Consider the following 19435-nt stretch of genomic DNA (forward strand, 5'->3'; position numbering starts at 1 on the left):
CAGTCAGGTGTGAGGGAGGAGAAGGCAGGTTGCACTGTTGTGTGTTTCGTTGTGTCAGGATAGGATTTCCATAAACATGCAGCTGCAGAAGTTGACTGAGCCCCCAACTGTATTCACTGCCCATCCTTGTTATAATTGGCAAGGAGCATTAAGCACCTGGCTGTTGTTATAAAACCAAGACTTTTTTTTTTTTTCAGAGAGGGGATATGGAGGGACTCTGTGAGCAGTGGGTAGTGGGTATGAAATAGGAAAACTATATTCACTCTTTCCCTTACTCCCTGCAGAACACGGCTGGTGTTAGACATGTTGCCCATGGATTTCCAATTCTCTGTCCCTTTGAAAATTCCTTTTGAATGCCTCTAAAATCTTTTGAGGGGAGCGGCGTGGATGAGACTGTTATAAAAAGCCTCCTGCTCACCTGAGTTTATTTTGGCTCCGCACAAGGGGTTTGGGACTCAGGAGGCATACTGATTTTGGCTGCATGTCAGTGAGTGTCCCAGCACCACTGTACAAATGGAAACCCCTTGAAATCCATTCACTCAGCATATTCCTGTTGAGCAGTGAGCCCTGCATTGTGTTTAGGTCGGGGGGATGTGACGGTAGGCATGACAGATGTACAGAAGAGGGCACGGTGCTGGCTGTCCCCCATGTCATAGATGAATGACCAGCTGCCTTCAGTGCCACCTGTTGTGGATGGAGAAGCCAGGGAAGGCTGCTTTGAGGGGAGCCTTGAGCTGGGACCTGTAGGATAAATGAAGTTAACCAGGCAGAGGAGGGATGGAAGAGCATTTAGATCAGAGGGAAGAATGTGTGCAAAGGCCCTGTGGCAGAAAGGAGCGTGGCACGGGTCAGGGATGAAAGGAGGCCCACAGGACCGGGGAGTCTGGAACAGGGAGTCTGGAACAGAGAGTCTGGGGGGGGGGGTGCAGGTAGGGGGAGAGATGGTGTCCTTTCCATGACATCAGTAAGTTCCACTCAATCCTTCCCTTGCCCACCCTGAGACCTAATCTCTACATGCTGGGCAGAACATGAACTTCTGCCTTGGAGACATGATGTCAGCAGCTTTCTGCTAGCAGGACACAGGCTGACGCCCCTGGGACAGAGATCTGCCACTTTCAATTTGCTCCGCACAGATCTGCATGTGATAAAGTTCTGGTCCGTCATCAGCTGGGATGTGTGTTGGGACACCACCTCTGTTTCCATTTCCACCCCAGTAGGTGTGCCACCACTGCTCCACCAACCCTGCCCACTAGCCGTGGTTGGTACCAACTAGAGAGGACCTGTGTTGAGCCCAGAAAAGCCAGTGGGTGACCTTGGGCCAGTTTGCTCATGTCCTTGACCTAAGGATGCTATGAAATACAGTGAGAAGGATAAAATGTCTCCTGCGTGGCTATTGAAGATTAGATGAGAGTGTTATTATGGTGACCTGTAAAAACATGTCCGAAGGGCCTTTTCCATGGCTTCTGGGTGTTTCCAGAAAGAAGATTTGAGTCTGAAGTGTTACCCGCTAACTCTGTTGGGCTTCATCCTCTATGGCTGTTTTCTTCAACATCTCAGCATCTTCCTGCCCCTCCTCTTGAATTCGGCTGCAGTGAGACCCAGTGCTTTGTCTGTGCCAACATGCTTTAACTCTTATTCCTGTGTCATCTCCATGACCTTGCTGGGAATAGAAATCTTTGGTCTATTCCAGGTTGCTGCCAAATGTTACCAAAAGGGAGGGGCACTTGAGAAGGAGAAGCTGGCTCTGGCCCACAACACTGCCCTGAACATGAAATCCAAGAAAGTCAGCCTCAAGTAAGAGTCTGGGGGGAAAGGGGACTTCCCTGGCGGTCCAGTGGTTAAGACTCTGCCTTCCAATGCAGGTTGTACAGGTCTGATCCCACATGCCTTGAGGCCAAAAGGCAAAACATAAAACAGAAGCAATACTGTAACAAATTCAATAAAGACTTTAAAAATGGTCCCTAGATGTTCATTAACAGGTGAATGGATAAAGAAGCTGTGGCACGTATATACCGGGTACTACTCAGCCATAAAAAGGAACGCATTTGAGTCAGTTCTAATGAGGTGGATGAAAAGTGAAAGTCTCTCAGTTGTGTGCGACTCTTTGCAACCCCATGGATATACAGTCCATGGAATTCTCTAGGCCAGAATACTGGAGTGGGTAGCCTTTCCCTTCTGCAGGGAATCTTAGAGCCTGTTATGCAGAGTGAAGTAAGTCAGAAAGAGAAAAGCAAATACCATATATTAACACCTATATACAGAATCTAGAAAGATAGTACTGATGAACCTATTTGCAGGACAGGAATAGACACTCAGACTTAGAGAACAGACTTTTGGACAAGGGCAGGGGGAGGAAGGAGAGGGTGAGATGGAGACAGTAGCATGGAAACATATACACTGCCATATGTAAAACAGATGGCCAATGGGAATTTGCTGTATGACTCAGGGAACTCAAACTGTGGGTCTGTAACAACCTAAAGTAATGGGGAAAGGTGGGAAGTGGGAGGGAGGTGCAAGAGGGAGGAGACTTATGCTCACCTATGGCTAATTCATGGTGATGTGTGGCAGAAATCAAACCAATATTGTAAAGCAATTATCCTTCGATTAAAAATAAATACAATTTTAAAACAAAGAGTCTCGGGTCATTTCAGGTTTGCTCTGATGGGAACCGCCAGTTCAGTCTATTGGTGTCATAGCCCATGAAACTCTGTTCTGATTCCCCCTCCCAGGGAAAAGCAGGTGGAGTATTTGGAGCTGGCTAAGACCTATTTGGAGTGCAAGGAGCCAAAGCTGTCCCTTAAGTGTCTGAGCTACGCCAAGGAGTTCCAGCTGTGTGCCCAGCTGTACGAGCGGCTGGGAAAGGTATGCCCGGCCCACAGCTGATCCTGGGAGAACTGGGCTCCACTGGGCAAGTGGAGGGGGGGCCCCAGCCTCCCTCCTCCTGTATCAGGGAAGGCTCCTGTCCTCCCAAGAGGGAGAGGTTGGCAGTGTTGACTCTGGGGGTGGCCCTTCTTTCTCCATTTGCTCAAAGATTTAGATGGTTCCAAGGACTGTGTGCGTGTGGGGTGTGTGTGTGTCCATGTCTCTACGAACATTTGTGACCCGTTATTAACCACAGGGAGGCCAAATGTACACATAAGAGAAAACGGGTTTTCAAATAGTCCTGCCTTCTCTTTCTGTGTGTTCAGTCTGGAGTCAGCCTGGGTGGACGGTCTGGGTCATACGTGGTGCTTTCTCTATGTCCCAGCACTTACCAGTCTGGCAGCCGCTAGCCACAAGTGGCTACTTAATGAAACATTGAAGTTAATTAAAGTGTAATAAAGTCAAAAATTCAGTTCAGAAGTCTCACAAGCCACATTTCAATTGCATGCTGAGATAGAAGATGTCCGTCATTCTAGAAGCGGCAGTGGAGAGGCCTGGTGGTCCAGGGCACAGAACTGTCAGCATGGTCAGTGGGCTGCACAGCGCAGACTGCTGTTGTCTGTAATGAGATGAACTCCCAGGGGGAGGGTAGGCACTTAGAGATTTTTACAGCCATTTGGCATTGCTCTGACATCCAAGTGGTGATGATTTTCTTAGTGATTCATCTGTCTTCCTTTTTACTGAGATTTAATTGATGTATATCATTATATTGGTTTTAATTCTACGACAGTAATGATTCAACACAAAGATATATTACACAATGATCATGGCAGTAAGTTTAGTTAATGTCTGTCACCACACCTACTGACAGACTTTTTTCTTGCAATGAGAAAATCTAAGATCACCTGCATTTGTATGTGGGATCTGAAAAATAAATGAACAAATAAAACAGGAACAGAATCGCAGATATAGAGAATAAACCAGTGGTTACCAGAGAGGAGTGGCAAAATAAGTAAAGAGGATTAAGAGGTACAAACTACCAGGTATAAAATAAGTAAGTTACAGGATATAATGTACAGCACAGGGAATATAGCCAATATTTAATAACAGCTTTGTATGTGTGTAATCTGTAAAAATATCAAATTCAGGTGTTTACACCTGAAACTAATATAATATTATAAATAAACTATATTACAATAAAAAAATAAAATTTTAAAGAGATCTACTCTGTCATCAGCTTTCAAATATACAATGCAATATTGTTAACTAGTCAAATCCTGTACATGAAGCAGTTCATTTAAAATTTTTTAATTAAAAAATGTTTTTATTGAAGTATAGCTGAAGTACAGTAATATTATGTTACAGTGCACAGTGTAGTGATTCACAATTTTTAAAGGTTATACTCTATTTATAGTCATTATAAAGTACTAGCTATATTCCCTGTATTGTACAAAATACCTTGTGGCCTATTTTATACCTAATACTTTATACCTCTTAATACTCTACTTCTCTCTTGACCCTCCCCCCAAACTGGTAACCACTCTTTTGTTCACCATATCTGTAAATCTCCTTTTATGTTTTATTCACTGGTTTGTTGTATTTTTTAGATTCCACATGTAAGTGATATTGTACAGTGTTTTTCTGACTTTTTTTCACTTAGCATAATGTTCCCAAGTCCATCCATGTCTCTGCCAGTGGCAACATTTCTCTCTCTTTTATGGTTGAGTAACCCACTCCAGTACTCTTGCCTGGAAAATCCCATGGACGGAGGAGCCTGGTAGGCTGCAGTCCAAGGCGTCGCGAAGAGTCAGACACGACTGAGCGACTTCACTTTCACGCATTGGAGAAGGAAACGGCAACGCACTCCAGTGTTCTTGCCTGGAGAATCTCACGGACGGTGGAGCCTGGTGGGCTGCTGTCTATGGGGTCGCACAGAGTCGGACATGACTGAAGCGACTTAGCAGCAGCAGCAGTGTTTCGTTGTGCATATGCACATCTTTATTCAGTCACCTGTGGGTGGACACTTAGGTCGCTTCCATGTCTTGGCTACTCTAAATACGAAGCAGTTCATTTCACTGTACTTGTTGGGGTGGGTTGGTTATGAAGCCATCTGATCCTTACCGCGGGTGCTGGATCTCTGCCTGCGTTGAACATTATGACCCTCCAGTAGGGAGCAGAGTATCCAGGTCTGCATGTGAACTGGAGGAACTCCTGAGCCAAGGCTTTGGGCAGGGTGGGGATGGTACCTGCTGGGAAGTTTGAAGTGTGGCCCCCAGTCAGTGTCAGAGATGATAAGGCCCTCCCCTGCCAAGGCTGCCCGCCTCACCCCATGTTTACTATGGGATGTGACTCGTTAGGATGCGGGAGAAGCAGGGTGGAATGGGGATTTCAATGTGGGTCGGAAGTTTGGATAGTAAGATTCCAGGAACTAGATGGTTTCCAAACTCTCCATCTTCCTTGTCTCCCAGCCTCCAATCTCCAAGGCACCCCCTTGGGCCCTAAGCGGTGACAGCTGCAAGGGACAGACCTGAACCTGTCACTTTTCCCTGTTTGCCTGGCAGCGCCCGTGCTGGCTGAGCCAGAGACCCCGTTTTTGTCTGCTTATCTTGCCTCCCCGAGGCTTCTGAGCTCCGCCTCTGAAAACGAGATGGGGTCCAGGAGGGCAGATGTCCACCCCGTGTCCCCTTCTACGACCCCAGTCCCTTCAGGATGTGGAGGCTTCCCTGTTCCTGGAGACACGCCTGCCAGCCTTCCTCACGTCCCCAGGGTTGACCACTGGGGCCACCTCCTTCCGCCTTCTGAGCCCCATCCGGGGAAGGGTCTGGTCCCTTTCTTTGCTCAAGCCCCTCCCTAGAAGGATGTTCAACCCTCAGCCAGCATCAGACCTCTTGTGGTCATCCAGCGAACTAGCCAGCATGATACAAATTGACCATCTTTTGTAAAATCCCTAGGCCAAATGGCCTGTCTGTTCCCTGCCCCCAAACGTGTGTGCTTATCCTGGGGAGAGGGTGTGTGAGGAGGGCCACGGGAGCAGGAGGTTTCCTTTTAGGGATTCCTCTGCTTTGCCTGCTTGCTGCATCTCTAAAGAGCAACACGGTTTCCCTGGAAACTGCTCAGGGCCCTTGCTCTGGGTGGCAGGAGCCCAGAGACCCACTTGGGGGCCTGCTTAAAACAGTCAGCCCTCCTCTCACTCGATCCAGTTGGGTGCACGCTTGCACCTAAGGGGGCCTGTGTTCACCCCAGGGGTTTCCTTCTGAGTAGTCAGCCTTGTTGAGGAGAGGAAAAGGTGGCTAGAGGTTATGGTTATGGAGATTATGAAGATGGGTCTGGGAGTTCCCTGGTCTGTCAGGTCTCTGGATGTAGCAAAAATGCACACCTGAATCTTGTTCATATTTTGGCATTTTGTGTCACTTCTCTTGTTAAATAAAACCCAGCTGAGGTTTATTAGAGGGTCTGGCATATTGCTTTTTTTTTTTGTCCCATTTTGATTCTGTTTTCTCTTTGGGACTCAGATGCAGCCAGTCGAGTTAGGAAATGAGATATTCAACAAATAGGTAGACCCCCTGCTCCCTCCTGGGGGTGTGCCCGGTACTGTGGGTGCTTGGCGACCAGCAGGCCGCAGAGCAGGGCTTCTGCCTTTGTAGTTTCCCTTTCTAGCGTGGGAGGGAGATGATAGAGCCAGTAGTACAGAAGATGTCTGCAGGAATGAGGGCTCGCAGAGGGGACAGAGGATGTCAAGTGTTGGTTGGTTTTAGGAATTTTTTTTTAAATGTGGACCGCTTTTAAAATCTTTATTGAATTTGTTACAACATCGCTTCTGTTTTAGTTTGGGTTTTTTGGCTTCGAGGCATGTGGGGTCTTAGCTCCCCAACCAGGGATAGAACCCACCCCGCCGCTTGCATTGGAAGGCGAAGTCTTAACCATTGGACCCCCAGAGAAGTCTCATGGTGTTGCTGTTTGAGATGGAGGCAGGGTCAGGGAGCTGACTTCTGCACAGAGATCAGCATAGCTGGAGGGCATCACAGACAAAAGCCCCCAAGGTGGGAGAGTGTGGTCGAGTCTGAAAAACAGCAAGGAAGCCAGTTTGACCAGAGCAGAGGGACTGGGGTCAAAATGGTAAAATGAGCCAGAGAGGATGGCTAGAACGAATCAGGTAGGATCTCGTGGTACACGGTGTGCTCAGTCGCGTCCAGGGACTGTGGCCCTTGAAGGCTTCTCTGTGCATGGAATTTCCCAGGCAAGGATACCGGAGTGGGTTGCTATTTCCTACACTAGGGGGACCTTTCCAACCCAGGGATCAAGCTGCGTCTCTTTTGTGTCCTGCATTGGCACCATGTGGGAATCCCCAGTCCATGGTATGAATACTTGCTAAGTCACTTCAGTCGTGTCTGACTCCATGCAACCTTATGGACTGTAGCCCACCAGGCTCCTCTGTCCATGGGATCCTCCAGGCAAGCATACTGGAGTAGATTGCTGGTCCATGGTAGAGACTGGATTTGTTTGGGCATGAGGGGGAGCCAGTGAAAGTCCTGATTGGAGGAATAATGTGAAACAACTTATTGGAATACTCCATGGAGAGCTCGGTAGGCAGTGATAGTAGAAGCAGAAAGACCAGTTAGGAGGGTTGAGTAGTGGCTTAGGTTCCGAAGTTGCAGCGTGGATTGCCTCCCCGTTGTTGCAGGTGCTGAGAAGTCCTGATCAGTCCAAGAAGTGTTGGGAGAGCCAAGTCAATGGGATTCAAGTTTCCCCCACTGCAAATTGCCAGTTCATGCCCTTTGTCTAGTTTTCTCAAACGTCTTTTTCTTATGTTTGCAGGAATCCATCTTATGTTCTAGACCTGCCTTCTCTAGTATAGTAGCCAGCGGCCACATGTGGTAATTTATATTAAAATTAACTAAATGAAACTTAAAAATTCAGTCCCTTGTTTTTACTGTCCACACATTCCCTGTGCCCACTGTTCATACGTGTCTGTGTGCTTAGTCGCTCAGTCATGTCTGACTCTTTGCAACCCCATGGGCTGTAGCCTCCTCTGTCCGTGGAATTCTCCAGGCAAGAATACTGGCGTGAGTAGCCATTCCCTTCTCCAGGGGATCTTCCCAACCCAGGAATCGAATCCAGGTCTCCCCCATTGCAGGCGGATTCTTTACCGTCTGAGTCACCAGGGAAGCCTCCACATGTGTCTAGTGGATACAGAATTGGACAAATAGATGGATAAACAGATGTAGAACTTTTCCATCTTCACAAACGATGCCCTCTGACCTTGCTGGTCTAGATAAAATGTTTCCATTCTCTCTGTTCTAGATATAATGTTTCCATTCTCTCTGGTCTAGATATAATGTTTCCATTCTCTATGGTCTAGATATAATGTTTCTATTCTCTCTGGTCTAGATATAATGTTTCCATTCTCTCTGTTAACTTGTTTCACACGCCCTTAGTTGAACAGTTTAGATGAACAGTTGACCCTTGAACAGTGTCGGTGTTGCTCTGACCCTCCACACAGCTGAAAATCCAGGTATAATTTATACTCGTCCCTCCATATCTGAGGTTCCTCTGTGTCCTCAGTTCCACAGCAGGAGTTCAACCAACTGCAGACCATGTAGCACTGTAGTATTTATTACTGAAAAAAAGAATCTGTGTATAAGTGGACCCATGTAGGTCAAATCTGTGTTGTCAACTGTAATCAAATCCATCAATATCTCCCCTGAAGTTTGTGTGTTTTGAGTTTTGTTGAAGACTTTCTTGACTTCAGAGTCACAGCAATATTCTCATACATTCTCCTCCAATGGAGCTTTCCTGGTGGCTGAGACAGTTACAAATCTGACTGCAATGCAGGAGACTTGCGTTCGATCCCTGGGTCAGGAAATCCCCTGGAGGAGGAAACAGCAACCCACTCCAGTATTCTTGCCTAGAGAATTCCATGGACAGAGAGCCTGGAGGGCTACAGAACATGGGATAATAAAGTGTGATAGGACTTAGCGACTAACACACACACACACACACACACACACTCCTCCAATAGCTTTCTCACTTAGACCTTTAACCACTTGGAGATTCTATTTGTGTATGGTATGAGGTTGGAATTTCACTTTATTTTTCTTCATGAAAAGAATTAGTTTTCCTAAATTACCTAGGTTTTAGTGTTTTTCACCAGATTCTAACAGATTCCAGACATACAAACATCCTCTTTATTATTCATGGTTTTGGTTTACTTTTAAGATGAAAAATTGTTACAAATATTCTCAATAAAATTTTACTCTGTCCTAGGTAAGAGATGCTGCCTATTTCTATAAGCGAAGTCAGTGTTACAAAGATGCTTCCCGATGCTTTGAGCAGATTCAGGAATTTGATCTAGCTCTCAAAATGTACTGCCAAGAGGAGCTGTTTGAAGAAGCTGCTATGGCAGTGGAGAAGTAGGTGGTTTTATTCTCTTCCTTCCTTTTCCCCATCCCCAAGCCCTACCTTTCCACTGCTTCTTGGGGAGGTGTTATCTTGCTCTTCCTTTTGTTTTTATCCCTGGCCATGAGGCTTGTGGGATCTTACTTCCCCAACCAGGGATCAAACCCGTGCCCCCTGTAGTGGAAGCACCAAGTTATAACCACTGGTCCACCAGGGATGTCCCTATCTTGCTCTTCTGAAGTGGCTTTGCCAGGTCACCCTCCTTACACTTGATTGGTGACCTTGGTGCTGAATCAAGAGTTCCTCGAACACAGTGTCGTGAGGAGAAGGGGCAGAAGAAGATGAAGGATGTATTACAAGTGTGTATATCACATGCCCAGCCATTTCATGGTTGACGGTTCTGACCTCTCCACCTTTACCAGCTGAGTTGACAGTTTCACTGACGTGGATGGATAGAGGTCTGAGCACTAGTGGGCAGTCAGGGTTGTGCTTCATCATGATCTGCTGGCAGACACCCAGCCAGGCACTGATACATGTGTATATGATATGTATGTCCACATGCCCGTAGTTGTAGGACACACAAGTTTCATACATGACCTAGAGAAGCCTCCTTGAGCCTTCAGCCTAACTGATGTTCCAAAGATGAAGTGGAGACAGATGGGGTTAACAGCTGATAAGGATTCTAGAAACATCAGACCTCCTGATGCCTCCTGGCCGGAGGTCTTCCAGGTGGAAGGAGACAGCTAGAATTGCAGAGGCTGCTGTTCTGCATTTCTGCTCAACAGCCCCTGGAAAAGTAAGCTGTGGCTTGGTTCTGTATTTTCTTTGCTTTCTATCAAATTATACATGTGACAAAATGAACGAGATTGACTAGGTATTCAAGCTTTATATTTTTAAGTTAGCATTTATTAAAGTATATAATATATTTTTTAAAAAGTGTATAATATATTTTTAAAAAGCGCATAATTTTCACAAGGTAAATACACTTGTATAACCAGCATCTAGATAAAGAAATTGAGTTTTATATTTAGAAATGGAAGAGTAAGTGTCTAGTGTCACGGTTGGTAAACAAGCATATTTCTTTATCCAGGTCTTTGGTGCTATTATGCGTAAGATACACACAGCATGTATGTATTAGTCAGCTCAGGCTGCCATAATGAAATGCCATGGATTGGGTGGCTTAAAGAACAGAAATTTATTTTCTCATAGTTTTGGAGGCTAGAAGTTCACGATCAAGGCTCCAGTCAATTGGACTACTGGTGGAGCTCTCTTCCTTCCCTATCTGGTATCAGTTCTTATAAAGACACTAATCCTGTTGGATCAGGGCTCCACTCTTATAACCTCATTTAACCCTAATTACTCCCTTAGAAGCCTCATCTCCAAATACAGTCACACTAGGGGTTAGGATTTCAACACATGAATTGTAGGGGTCACAAACCATCAGTCCATAACAGGATGCCAACTGTGGCATTGATTGTGTACCCGGCTGTCAGAGTGCTATGTACTCTGAGTAACTGACCAGGCCAGTTCCCTTGTGAGGCCATATGATGAAAGCAATTGAGAGGGTTTGGGGGGGGGGGGTTGTACTTTCAATTATTTTAATCTTCTGTCCTCACTTTGCCAGGATAGCATTGACTAATCATTGCTTTTTTCCCAGAAACATTTTTTGGGGTCTCTCATTATTTTATTTTTATCAGCTTTCCTGAGATATTCAACGAGCTCTTTAATGACATGTTGAGTTGAGATCTAAGTGTCATCAGTACTAATTGGAGCCTAGCACTTGATTTATCTGAGAGTCTTTGAATGCTCTACATACTGGATGTAGAATTCAATTGCTAGCAGGCCTGACTTAACATGTAATGAGAACATTTTAGATTTGAAAACCACATACCTGGCTAGTTCCTTAAACGTGCTGTAAATACCCTCTATTCTGTCAGCCAAAGCTTATGAGAGGGGCTCATCCTCAGTCACAACATTCAGAGAGGTCCTGTTATAAGAGGGGATCTGATGTTTGTAAGATGACCCCAGGGCAGCAGGAGGTTCCTGGGTACCTCTGGTTGTGAGGAGATGTTTTGTCCCCTGCAAGAGTTCAAAAGTAGGCATGTTTCACTGGATTGGCCCGGTGCCTTGAAAATTGGTATGTGGGGTATACTGACTTGGATCAACAGTGTCAAAGGGAGCTTGATTTCAAGGCTTCATTTCATCTCACACTAAATCAATCACATGCATTCTTGGTAAAAAGAGAAAAGTCACAAGTTGGATAACAAGAGGAAGACTGATGTAATGGCTGGTGTGTCTGCAGCCCCCTTTTCCACACTTTCTCCTTTATCAGGTATCAGCCTCCATAGGCTGTATACCCCAAATGATTAGCAAGCTCTTATGCAAATTTAAGGGATTTTTTCCCCCAAGAATAATTTTGACTATGCATACTTTATTCCCTACAGGTTGACTTCTAATGTAACTGTCACTTGCCTAGGATGCAACTCCATTATATTCTTTTTTCCAAAAAACTTTTAATAATATTTATTCTTTTTCAGTTTTGTTTGGGTTTGTTTCTTTTTTCTTTTTTAAATATTTTTTTTCTTTTGGTGCAACTCCACTATATTTCATTAATTGAATATACTAGTGCTGAGTTCCTTTGGGAAATAAAGAATTACTTTTATAGTATAAAAGATGCTGGCTAACTTTAGGTCCAGTTTGGCAGGTCCTATCTACAAGTGGGCATTTTATATAAGTTGCTCTGTTCTGCACTTTATAAATTTTATTTGGGGTAATACTGAGTTGACATCGGTATTGTCTGTCTTTGCAGGTATGAAGAAATGCTAAGGGCCAAGGCCCTTCCTGTCTCGAAGCTCTCCTATTCTGCCAGCCAGTTTTATTTGGAAGCTGCAGCCAAGTACCTGAGCATGAATAAAACGAAGGAGATGATGGCTGTGCTCTCGAAGCTTGACACTGAAGACCAGCTGGTGTTCCTGAAGTCTCGGAAGCGGCTGGCAGAGGCCGCCGACCTGCTCAACAGGGAAGGTCGGAGGGAAGAGGCTGCCCTGCTGATGAAGCAGCACGGCTGCCTCTTAGAGGCTGCCAAGCTCACCGCCGACAAGGACTTCCAGGCCTCGTGTCTGCTAGCGGCCGCCCGTCTCAACGTGGCCAGGGATTCCGACGTCGACCTTACCAAGGCCATCCTCAGAGAAGCCCTGGACCTCTGCCATCAGACCAACCAGGTGTCTGGCATCGCCGAGGCCCACTTCCTGCAGGGGGTGATCATGAGAGATTTCCTGAAGCTCAAGGATGCTTTCCTGAGGTTTGACACCCTCAACCACTCAGCGGGGGCGGTGGAGGCACTCTACGAAGCCACCAGCCGCTGCGAGGTCCAGCCCGAGGAAGTCCTGGCTCTGGCTCCAGGGGGCCTCGGGGTCCTCCTCGATCTGGTCAGGGCCCTCAGAAGGGTGACCACCAATGCTGAGAAGGAGATGGTCAAGTCTTGCTTTGAGTTTTTTGGGATCTCACAGGTGGATGCCAAGTACTGTCAGATAGCTCAGAACGACCCTGGACCCATATTACGCATCATTTCTGACCTGGATTTGAACTTGAAAGAGAAGAAAACAAAAGACCATTTCTTGGTAATGACGGACCAGGTGAAATTAGCCCTAAACAAACACCTTCTGAGCAGGCTATGTCAGATCACAGGGAGCTTGCTTGCGAAGACCTACCCTGGTGTCTGCATGAGGTTTCTCGTGGGCTTAAAATGCGAGGATGGATGCTGTGAAGACTTCCACAGGCCTTTGCGGCGTCACGAGGCCAAGTGTTTGGTCCAGTCAAAAATACACCTGGTGGCCATCAAGGGGTTACTGTTGGAAGCCAAAAGAGTATTCTCTAAAGTCTTAGCTGAAGAACCTGAAGAGATCGATTACATTTTGTCTCTGGACAAGCATGGCCTTTGCAAATCTTTGCTGAATGTCGTCTTCCCTAAGCATTTCCACCAGCGAGTGTTGTCAGAAAACCCCATGGCGTGCAAAGAAGTCCTCAAGCCACATTACAAGTCCTTCCGATCCTACAGGTCTGCCCTGAAAGAATACATCCACGCCCTGTTTCAAAACGAAAGGGCCCGAAGCCGCCGGGAGTCCACGGACCTGTGGCTGAGCGCCATGCAGGCTTTTCTGCTCTCTTCCAGCTACCCCGATGAGCTCGACAAGCTGCTCCACCAGGAGGAGGACCAGTACAACCGAGAACTCAAAGCCCTCCAGTCTGAACAAGAGAGAAGGGGCAGGGACAGAGGCAGCAGGATGAAAGGAATAGAAGGGAAATTCGGCATGCTGGCGCCCAATAAGGATGACGAGAGTGCGGAGAAGCCCCACCTGTGCTTCATCCGACTGCTGCAGGACTCCATCCACCAGTTCTACGTGTGCAGGAACCCAGAAGACTACAAGAGGCGCTTTTTCCGGTTCATGAATGTCCTGGTCAAGAGGTGCAAAGAGCCGCTGATCCCCAGCATCGGGAACACGGTGGCCCTGCTGGAGTTCCAGTTCGTCCACTGTGGGGCGGTCCTGGCCCGCCTCTGGAAGAATGCCGTCTTGTTCCTCCCGAAGAGCTACATCGCGCTCTTCCATTACTGGGAGTTCCTGTTCAGCAAGAAGGACCGGGAGCCCGGGGACGTGTTCGCCATCATTCAGGAGTACAGACCCAAGGACCTGACCAGGGCCATTCAGGAGTTCCGGTTCCACCTGTCCTACCTCGTCAAGGTGCTCTGCGGCTGCGAGAATGCCAACTTCAATGTCCTGCTGGACGCCTTTAGCGATATCAACTACGTGGTTTCCGGGGAGGCCGAGCGGACCCTGGTACTGTGCCTGGTGATGCTGGTGAACACCGAGGGCGTGCTGCAGCCATCCTGCAAGCCTCTCCTGTCCAGCCAGTTCCAGGAGCTTGAAGCCAGGCTGCAGCTGCTGAGCGAGGAGTGCCCGGCCCAGGTCCCCGAGCGCCTGCTCAGAGTGGTGAAGCGAGTGCGGCTGGCGGTCAACGTGAAGTCCGTGGCGGAGGCGCTGCAGGACCTGCTCTTTGAGCGGGATGAAGAGTTCCTGATGGACTGCCATTGGCAGTGGGACAGCGGGCATGCCAAAGGGACCACCATCCGGGGCCTCTACCACGAGGAGATCAGGCTGAACCGCCTGTTCTCCATGGATCCCGTGGGCTACTTGGCCGAACCCGAATATGAGGTGAGCCAGGACGAGCCGGAGGAGCTGGCCTTGGAGGGGGACCACCTCCTAGCCGCCATCCTCTCGCAGAAGCAGCGGAGGGCTTCCATCCTCCGGAAGATGCGGAGGGCGTGTCTGGTGGTGTCTCTGTGCATCAGATGGAAGAGAGGAAGGGCAGGAGGCCAGGCCGAGCACTTCAGGGAGGAGGCCAGGGAGCCCGCAGCTGGGAACTTCAAAAAGGCTGACGTAGACCGGACCCAGTGTGACCTGTGCGGGGTCAAGTTCACCCGCGGGCCCGAGAACTATTTCGCCCCAGATCAGGCATTTGAGGGTGCGGCTCCCGAGGCTGTAGCCCTTTCTGGGGCAGAGCTGGAAGATGAGCAAGCTTGGGAGAGGAGCAGTGAGTCCTACGAGCAGCACATCCGCCTTGAAGGCCACCAGAGGCAGCAAGTGGCTTACCAGAGGTACTTGGAGTTTTTTCACGAGAAGGTGGACCCGGCTATGGAGGAGGGCAAGCTGGTGGTGCAGGACATGGAGCAGAGCGCTTGGGGCCGTAGACACCTGGGCTCCAAAGAGCACAGCCACGTACTACAGAGGAAGGTCCAGGAGAACATCAAGAAGGTCTCTGACTCGGTGGAGGACCTCTACAGGCGGAAGGCCTGGGCTGATGGTAAGGGTCCTCGAAAGGCGGGGCCAGATGGTGGCAGAACCCGGGCTTTGAGGATTTGTGTCCAAGTCGTGCCCCTTTGTAGTGAGGTCTGACCTGGGGATGCTGGAATCTTGGCAGTAGCAGAAACGCAAGTGAGGACCACGTGTTCTCCAGTCCCAGCAAAGCCCCATTCTTTGGATTCCCCCTCCCCCAGTTAAACAATGTGTCATAATCTTAGGGCAGGATGGTTTTCCCTGGCATGACAGATAAGAAAAGGGTTTGCTAACCAAATCTATGGAGAAGATAGAAGGAGAATGCTTCCAGTCTTGAGAAAATTCTTTAAACCTTCCTTGATTCATTCATTCAGTGATTTCTTGAGCACCTGCTATGGGCTGAGCCCGATCGAGTGGCTCAGATGGTAAAGAATCTGCCTGTAATGCAGGAGACCTGGGTTTGATCCCTGGGTGGGGAAGATACCCTAGAGAAGGGAATAGCTACCCACTCCAGTATTCTTGCCTGGAGGGTTCCATGGACAGAGGAGTGTGGTGGGCTGCAGTCCACAGTATCGCAAAGAGTCGGAAACGACTGAGCAACTAATACATTCACTTGACTAAGATCTAGCCTGCATACCTGCTCCTTCCCTTTTAGGAGGGTCCTCACACCATACCCAGTGTGAGCCTCTAAAAAGAATTCTTATGTGATCTGTGAATCAGATTTCCTCTGACATCCTTATTAGCTACAGCTTAGCAACACTGAGTAGAAGTTATGTATGTTGTTGTTCAGCTGCTAAGTCATATCTGACTCTTACAACTCCATGGACTGTAGCCTGCCAGGCTCCTCTGTCCATGGTGTTTCCCAGGCAAGGATACTGGAGTGGGTCATCATTTCCTTCTCCAGGGAATCTTCCTGACCCAGGGATCAAACTGCATCTCCTGCATTGGAAGATGGATTCTTTACCACTGAGCCACGAGGGAAGAGGGAAGTTATGTATAAAATTAGTGAAATTGTACGTTTTTAAATCATTCTAGAATTCAGACAGTCTAGTTGAAGGTAAGAACAGTTTGAAAAGCTTCCTCAAAAGGCTTGCTATTGGCAGTCCCTCCAGACAGGGAGATGTAGTTTCTGCTCCTGGTGGCAGACAGCGGCCTTTCACTGCCCTTCTTAGAAGAAGCGGAGACAAGGTCCTGGGAGGTGGGGGCTTTGACTCTAGTACTGAGCGACCTGATCCCTACAGCCGCCCCTTCACTCAAAGCCCTGGTTCTTTGGTTCTTTAGCGGAGGAGGTCATGGCTCGGCTGGTCAGGATCCTGATCCTGTCCGTCAGGGATGCGCGGGAGTGGCTGAGGAAGACAGAGCTGCACCAGGAGGAAGGTGAGGAGTGCTTCATCCCAGAGTGATGCTCTGGGTCTCGTAGCCCTTGGTTCTGCTGACTCCCAGGTCAGTCTGCAGTGGAGCCGCCTGTGTTGTGAGCAGTGGTCTCTCACTGTCTAGGAACACCGCCCCTCCGCGACTCTGATCAGTAGCAACAGAGTGACTGGGCTCCCCCATCTGACTGTGAGGGCTGTTGCTCAGCTTGTTGCTTTACCAAAAATCGTTGCCACTCATGAGCTGTTACCAGTGATCCTCTGCTACTACTCGTACTCCATACAGTGGCTCCCAGGACGGGCCGAGTATATACCTTGATAAATGTTTGCCTGTGCAAGCCCTTCATGTAATTCCATGAGTGTGTTTATATATTGAGTGTCTGGAATGTATTAGCACTGTTCTGGGCTTGGGAATATAAAACAACTTTGTGAACTAAACAAACAGAATCTTTGGGGGAACTTGCATATGTCTTCCTTCAGAGAATTTAAAGCTGGTATAGAGTGAGCGGGTTTTCCTTCCTGACAGAATCTTCTTGCTGAATTCTATATGATCTGGAAAACCTCCCCCTCTTGGTAGTATCTTTCTTCTTCTTCCTCCTAGTATTTCACTTGTCCCAGATTGCCCTTCTGTGAGTCCTCGTGACCCAGATGCTACTGGAAAATCCAAACCCTGGAGCTGAGGAAAACTGGAAAGGACTTAACACAAATCTCTCTGCCAGTAATCTTTAGATTTTAGTCTCCGGATGACACTGTGATTTTTTGTGATTGCTTCAAAGAGAAGAACATAACTGGGATACCACCTCAAGGAGTGGTTGAAGTTAGTTTTTGTTGGACTTATTTTTCATTTAAAGGGCCTCTAAAAGAAGGGCAGAGGAGCTAGCCTGTAAAAGAACCTTCTGGAAAAGGATGTTTACTCTAGCTCTGGATTTTTTTTTTTCTTTTTTTTCAACATTAGGTGTTACTAGGATGTTATATATTGCAGTAGAATGAAAAAAATCACCATTCTGGTTTTTTGTTTTGTTTTTTTTTTTTTTTGCTTTTTAAACAGGTGTTGTTCAGGAAGATGTTTACGAAAATGAAGTGGAAGACTTTGGTGAGCTTCGTCCCAGAAGGCGTCCTCGGAAAGGTGCAAAGCAGAGGAAGCCCTAACATCCACACGGCTGCTGCTTCTTAAACCTTCAGAACGTTCCATCCTGACTTAGAATCCCAAGTGCTGGGGCAGAAGAGGAAAAGAATATACATTAGCATCGAAAGTGGGATGAGGGGTCTAACATCACCTTTGCTTTTCACCCTTATTATTTCTCTCTGTGTGGTGGCTTAGGGTCCACTGCTTCCTCAGAGAAGGGGCCTCTTAAGTGCTTCTCCAAGTTCAAATGTCCAGCAGGACTGGTTCTCCCTAAACAAGCTCCAATGACCAGAGTCATAGCTCCAGGAAACCTTGGGACCTCTCCCCCCGCCCCCCGGGGCCCCCGGGTTCTCTGGCTCATCATCACCATAACCCCAGTTAATTGCAGGTACGCTCCTCACCTCAGTGTTACCGCTGCCCTGGCTTGAGAACCACGCCCTCCCCAGACCCCCTTATCTCCATTCACACTGCCAGCCACCCCCGACCCCAGGCTGCACTCGGGTCCTCTCCGAGCCCACCTGTGACACAGTTGCTTCCGTTATATACTTTAGCCTTTTCTCTCCATGCAAACCTTTCTGCCTGCCTTGCCCCCATCTGTTGAGCTCATTCTCAGCCGCCTGTGCAGGTGGCGATCAGACTACCTCAGAATGTAGTCATGAATTCACCATCTTCTTGGGGAGCAGCCGGCCTCAGGACCAGCTCCCTAGAAGGAGAGGCTGGGGGATGTTGCTGTGGTGGGTTCCCAGCCTATCTCTCCAAGATTGTCTCCACCCTCTCTTGGCTCTGGTGCAGACATTCCAAACAGTGTTTTGTGTGTGCCCCTCTCTGTCTAGTTTCCCTGGGTCTCTATGGCAAGTCGCCCTAGCCGACCTTGACATTCCAATGAGTTTCTCCGCACTGAGCTCCCCACCGGGGCAAATTCATAAGGATTTGGCTGTGAATCACTGCCCCGTGGCTTGCAGGTCCGGGAAGAGGAGGAGACCGTGGGCCTGTTTGCAGGAGGCCACTGCTGCCCACTGAGCCATTGGTCTGTCCCTTTCTGGAAGCCCACCTGCCTCTCTCACGATCACTGCCCTCCCTGTTCCCACTCCTGAGCCCATCCTGGTGCCAAAGGTCAGGCTTGCTCCGCCGCTGTTTCCTTATCACCACGGAACCTGCCTTCTCCCCTCTCCCTGGGCCGCTGCCGCTTTGGCTGCTCTTTCTCTTCACTGTCTTTCTAAAACTGTCTTTCTGTTTCCTTGAAATGTAAGGTTTTTAATTTTTATTAGGTATGGTTCTAATTTTTATTCCAGGTGTTTTTATAAACTTCGTTTGCCAGAAGAAAAAGGAGAAAAAAAAAATCTTGCTGTATGATCACATTTTTATAAAGTTAAATCATTTCTCTTACATGCATCTGTCCACTTCTTTATTTCTCATCTCTTTACTTAGAGACTCAAGGGGTAAATCTTAAAACTTGGTAAATCTTAGGGCGGGGTGGGGGGCTGGGTCAGCTGGTGGCTACTGATCCAGACAGAAGCTTGCTGTGTTTTCTGAAACTGAGAAATCCAGGGGCCCAAAGACCCACAGCTGGTTGCACCATCTCTTGAGGGCCTGCCTGTGTAAACTCTTTCCCTTTGGGTGTTTCCACACAGGCAGGGTTCTGAACAGGTAACAAGAATATTACCCTGGGAGACAGGAGAGCTAGCCTTGAATCCTGGTCCTGTCCCAAGGAGCCATTTAGTCTGGGACTAGTCAGACGCACGCCCTGAGGGCTGAAATGCAGCACCACCCCCTAGAGACTAGGGATCTGGTATGGCAGGTTTTGGGCCCAGTATTTAATAACAACATAACCTTGTGTCAAGAGCTTCCCA

General features: G+C 48.0%; 1 protein-coding gene across 1 annotated transcript in view; it reads left to right on the forward strand.

The window, feature by feature from the left end:
• The window catches only part of TRANK1 (tetratricopeptide repeat and ankyrin repeat containing 1), a 95635-nt gene extending 76664 nt beyond the window's left edge, over positions 1 to 18971 (forward strand). Inside the window, exons 20-25 of the mRNA XM_081527234.1 lie at positions 1691 to 1794; positions 2730 to 2862; positions 9127 to 9272; positions 12068 to 15117; positions 16371 to 16466; positions 17508 to 18971. Coding sequence (XP_081383360.1) covers positions 1691 to 1794; positions 2730 to 2862; positions 9127 to 9272; positions 12068 to 15117; positions 16371 to 16466; positions 17508 to 17608 — 3630 coding nt within the window. The 3' untranslated portion in view covers positions 17609 to 18971. The remainder of the gene's footprint in view (positions 1 to 1690; positions 1795 to 2729; positions 2863 to 9126; positions 9273 to 12067; positions 15118 to 16370; positions 16467 to 17507) is intronic.
• Positions 18972 to 19435: the final 464 nt, after the last annotated feature.

Source organism: Giraffa tippelskirchi, chromosome 9 (assembly GCF_054371585.1).
Source record: "Giraffa tippelskirchi isolate mGirTip1 chromosome 9, T2T-mGirTip1v1.2.pri, whole genome shotgun sequence".
NCBI lineage: Eukaryota > Metazoa > Chordata > Mammalia > Artiodactyla > Giraffidae > Giraffa > Giraffa tippelskirchi.